The following is a 5564-nucleotide window of genomic DNA, read 5'->3' as shown; positions in this document are numbered from 1 at the left end:
AAACTTTCTCATGCATTTATAGTTCATCGTCGGGAAGTTTATTCGAAAATTTGACGAAAATAAATAACAATATATAGGGTATGTGTATTCAGATAATAGTTGTTTGGTAGTTTGAAATTATTCCTAATCAATTATATTTCATTTACATTTAACTTTCTTCACCTGGTATTATATTTAAATGTTTTTAAAGTGAAGCGAGAGAGAGAGAGAGAGAGAGACAGAGAAAGAGTGAAAAACAAAGTTTGAAAAATTTATGACGATAATCACGCATAGATCTGTGTGTGTGTGTGTGTACGTTCATTAGCAGTAACAACTCGTTAACGATGTACTCTAATCGATAAGATTGGCATCTCTTGGCACGTTTCATTTTCAGATTTAATTACTACTTGCGGATACCGAACAACTGTTTCGATCACTCGTCGTACTATTTCTCATCTTTCTTTTTTTTTACAAATACTTGGCAACAATTTGTGGTTTGTAATATATAATTAAATGGAATATTGACTTCAATCCAATAACACGTCGTTAAAATCGAAATCACAATTTTTTTTTCCGATGTAACGCAAAATTGCAAAACCGCAAATTCTGTCCGATGTAATAACACGGCTCGATAAATTTGGAAAATCATTTCCTTTTTTTATTTTTGTTTGCTCACAACGCGAGTCTCGATAAAACTCGGAAAGAAAAAAAAAATCAGATTTTCGAAGAAAAAAAAAAACAAAAAAGAAAAATAAAAGAAATCGTTTTTATTTTTAAAATTATTATCGAGGATACCATACGCGAATGCTTGAAATTTTGTAAAACCGATGAAGCGCGTACTAACGATTAGAACGTAAAAAACAAATATAACGAATAAAAAGTTAAAAGTTAAAAGTAAATAAAAAAAAAAGAAAAAATAATAAAGTATATCGCGAAACACAAGAGAGGCGAGAGAATTTTACTTATTAATATCGTCACGAGAGAGATGTTTCGATCAAAAGAGGTATCCGACACAAGTGTTGATTTTATTTTTTTAATTTTATTATTTTTTTTTTTTTTTTCCTTATTTCCAATTACCCACATTCTCATAAAAAGTCGTCGCATTTTCCATTAGAGCAGACACGTTTCATTTGCTCGAGTTATTCGATCAACACTCTCTCTCTCTCTCTCTCTCTCTCTCTCTCTCTCTCTCTCATACATACACACACACACACTTTCTCATTTTCACTTTCAACGATGCGCAACAATTTCGAATCGAAGTCGTATCTTATATAATGTGTGTGTGTGTGTGTGTGTGTGGTGGCTCCCACGAGATTTTAACACCGGGGAGATACGATTGCGGATAAAATGTTTTTCCTCTCAATCTTTCACTCTCTCTCTCTTTCACTCTCTCTTTCTCTCTCTCTCTTTACCTCTTTCACACTTCCTTTCCTATCTTCCTTTTTATATGGAAAAAAAAAATCACCATCCCATCATCATCATCATCATCCCGTCGATCGCGATTCGAATAAGAAAAAATTAAATGAAAAAGAATAAAATAAAATTCTATGATCGAGAGAGTGGAACGGGGTGGGGGGTGGGGGTGGGGGGGAGGAGGAAAAAAATAAATAACCGATATCGTAATTTCGTAAGACGAAAATGAAAAATATCGAACGACGAGAGGAAGGAACAATAAGAAAAAAAAGAAAGAAAAAGAGAGAGAGAGAGAGAGAAAAAGAGAGAGTGAGAGTGAGAGAAAGAAAAGTAAAGATATAAGGTAGAAAATATAACGTCGACTCGCATAAGTTTCCAATATAAAACGCAACGATATTATATCGCGAGAGTGGTGGTTGCTTATCACGAAAACCGAGATATATTCGTGTATTCGGTCGCGTTTAACCCCGCAAAACGGAATCCATTACGAAGCCCGAAAAGAGGTGGAAAAGGAGAGGGTGTACGGAACGGAACGGAACGGGAAGGGAAAGGGGGAAGGTGGGAGAAGCTGAGGGCAGGGGGTGATGGTCGTGGTGGTCGTGGTTATGGGGGTGAATAGGGGGTGTTCTGTGTTATTTCTTCTTGTGTTTGCTTGCGCGATTCAACGGAATTTCCATTTATATTACCTTATCGCTATTCTTCCTTCCTTGGCGCGTTTCTCTTATTTATTTTTATTTTTTTATTTCTTTTATTTCTTTTTTTTTTTTTTTTTCCTTACTTTTTTACGTCCTCCTTCCTCCTCCTCCTCCTCCTCCTTCTTGTTCTTCTTCTTCTTCCTTCTGTTTTATTTTTTTTCCTTTAGTGCCTCTTCATCTTATTCTCGGCCACTACTATCATCACCCACACCCATAAACCCACAACCCACGACCCAAAACCCTTTCTCTTCTTCTTCTTCTTCTTTTTCTCTCTTTTTTGTTTTTTTTTTTTATATTATTATTATTATTATTATATTTTTTTATTCAGCCCGTAATACCAAAGTGAAGACGCATTTGCTCGACCAACCAGCTTCGTCGCTAGCCTCGTATTCTATTCTGTGTCCTCCAACGTCAAACGGACGTCCTGGACTCTGTAAAAATTAACGAGATAATGTATTATTTTGGTTCTTTTTCTTACTTAGTTACTTACTTACTTACTTACTTACACGAGAACACAATTAACAAGTGGAATTAGTTATGCATCGGACACAGGGAGTGGGAGGGATTTACCATCTCAAAGTGATCACACGATTTAAACATTCATTGGATGTAATTGAAATGGATTTGGATTTCAATTTTTGGAAAATTTTATTTTGTATGTAAGCGATAATAAAGATAATATCTAGATCTTTAATAATATCAATTATTTGTTCGTTGAAGAATAGAAAATTTATTTCTTTTTTTTTTTGTTTTTTTATTTATTTCTAAATGACAATCTTCTGAATAAATTAACTCGATTTAAGATCATTAAGAGTTGGTAACTATCTGCATAAACTCTTCCCAATTGTACTCGACGTTGATATCATTATTATTATTATTATTATTATTATTATTATTATTATTATTATCTACGTAGTTAAATTTTCTCGGATAAACACGAAATGTCTGACCCTTTAAACGCATTACTGAAACGAATTCAACACAAAGATCTTTCTCTTGAAACGTTACAAATAATTTATCAAATAATATAATAATTATAATTATTATTATTATAATGTTTTTCTCATAAAATTCATCCGAAAAAAAAAAAGAAAAGAAAAAAGAATTCTTCGCGATAATAAGAAAATAAATTGAAAAATTAATATAATTCAATTTTATTATTTTAATGATTCATTCCTTATATTAGAATAATAATTATCATTAATAATAGTAACGATTGAATGTAAGAGAAGGAGGAGGAGAAGGAGGAGGGGAGCAGGAGGGGTAAATTAATCGAAATTTTCGAAGAACGGATATGCATTTAGGGTTACGTGCCAAATATCGAAGAATCCAATCGATATATCGAACTCAAATCTACCTCTTCCTCCTGCTCCTCCTCCTCCTCCTCCTCCTCCTCCTCCTCCTCTCACATACGAGTTTGGTTAACGAGACTAATTCAGAAAATAGTTAGTAGTAAGGTTAGTATATATATGTATATGTATATATCGATGCTTCTCGAAGAGTTCTCGTTTCACGTTCCTCGTTACATGGGTCGTTGTTCCCATCTTCCGTTACTCAAAGAACACTGTTGCGAATCGTTGCAGTTCATACGAATTTATTTTCTCAAAAGTTTACGTAGTTTACATCGTCTATAAAGTTATTTTCCCAGTTAACTATATACATACTTCTTTCTTTTGAAAAATATTTTTAAAGGAGAAAGAAAATAATATTTTATTTTACCCCCCCCCCACACGTCTTTATTTTTTTTCATTAGAAAATTTGTTTTATTTCATCCGGTTTCGTTTGACTCGCAATTTCAATCCTTTTTCTTTTTTTATTTCTTTTTGTTCGTTTAATTCAATTTTTGTAAATCGTCCTTTCGAAAAGTCTCGATTATTATTTACAATTATTCGTGAATTTTTATTTGTTATTTCTTTTTTTTTTTCTTTTTATTATAAAGTTACGTTTATATATAGTTAGATAAAAATCGCGATTTAATTTCACCGTTTCTCGACATTTGTATTAAAATTGAATACTATACCTTTTTTTTGTTTTGTTGTTTATCGCGTTCCTTTCGACATTGATAATTTTCTCGACAAATCGACGACTATCACGAGTGCACATTTGCGAGTGCATATTTATATTCCTTTTAATTAAATTTTCATCTTGTTTTGTTTTTTTTTTTCTTATCAATTAATATTTTTTATTCCATCAAAATTACAATTTTAATTCAGCAATATTATCTCACTGTGTGTCTCTCTCTCTCTCTCTCTCTTTTTCTCTTGGTTATTACATAAAAGTTAAATATCTTTTTTTTTTTATTGCATTCCCTCCGACGTTGATAATTTCGAAAACACGATTATACCAAATGCACATTTTAATTGAAACACGTGTTCTTTTAATTGACTATATTTCTCGTCAAATAAATTTGAGATCTTCTTAAAAATGACGATTTAGTTTTTCAACGATTTGAAATATTTCCCCCTGTGTCACACATAATATAACCTTTCATTTAATTTTAATATTTGTTTCTTTATTTTCTTTATGAACAGAATTCCCTTTTTTTTTTTACATTCGACGCAAATAATATCAGGAAACTCGATTATTACGAGTGTGTTATGCATATGTAAAAAAAGAAATTAGAAAAAGTTTCATTTATTAACAAGTAGAACTCGTTGTAGTCAAACTAATGCTAAATCACCGATATATTATTTTCAAGATATAAAATAAAAAATAAATAAAATAAAATAAAATAAAATAATAAATATATCCTTTTCCATTTGATAAGGATTGTGAAAATATTCCAACGAAATTATGCGGGCAAAACGTTTTAATTCCTCGTCCAAATTCAAATACACGACTTTACTTTCCAAATAAAAAAGAAAAAAAAAAAAATTTATAAAAAAGAAGATAAAAAAAAAGAAACTTTCCTACCATTTGTAACTATGAAAGCAGCAAACGAGCTTTCGGTGGAAACGTGATATTATCTTCTCGTTTGCTCGATCTGTTAAAGCACTCTCTCTACCTCACGTTAATCCGAAATTTTACTCGACAAAAACGAGAATATAATGTTGATATATAGTTACATACACATACACATACATATATATACCTATCAACTTATCTCCGATTGCAAAAAATACGAAAATTCTTTTCGAAAAGGGCCTTGAGAATTTATGGATTATCATCTAACGCAAATTAACACAACACCGAATTGTAATCTTTATTTATTATAGTTTGAAACACTAATGAGAAAGTACACATTAGCGATTTACTTTGTATTCGTGAAATCTGGGCACGATTTTGTTCCATGTGTTAGTGTATCTGTTTATTAGACAACGAGGTGAGAGGGTGGGGAGGATAAGGGTAAAAGAGGATTAAAGGAAGGGTGGTATTATGCTTTGCTTCTCTCTATATCGTTTCCTTTGTGAAACAACATTATAACTGGCACGCGCGAACTAATACACACATGTAAATATATATATATATATATATATA

The 5564-nt window shown here is 31.5% G+C and overlaps 1 protein-coding gene across 2 annotated transcripts in view; it reads right to left on the bottom strand.

The window, feature by feature from the left end:
• Nucleotides 1–2230: 2230 nt before the first annotated feature.
• The window catches only part of LOC106784018, a 60716-nt gene continuing 57382 nt past the window's right edge, over nucleotides 2231–5564 (bottom strand). For both annotated transcript variants that reach the window (XM_014743094.1, XM_014743095.1), the window contains exon 14: nucleotides 2231–2518. In XM_014743094.1, coding sequence (XP_014598580.1) covers nucleotides 2408–2518 — 111 coding nt within the window. In that variant the 3' untranslated portion in view covers nucleotides 2231–2407. The remainder of the gene's footprint in view (nucleotides 2519–5564) is intronic.

This window comes from Polistes canadensis, unplaced genomic scaffold, assembly GCF_001313835.1.
Source record: "Polistes canadensis isolate GaletaPanama2010 unplaced genomic scaffold, ASM131383v1 scaffold_28, whole genome shotgun sequence".
In the NCBI taxonomy this organism is placed as follows: domain Eukaryota; kingdom Metazoa; phylum Arthropoda; class Insecta; order Hymenoptera; family Vespidae; genus Polistes; species Polistes canadensis.
The sequence above is the reverse complement of the archived record's forward strand: the minus strand, read 5'-3'. Positions and strand labels throughout refer to the sequence as shown.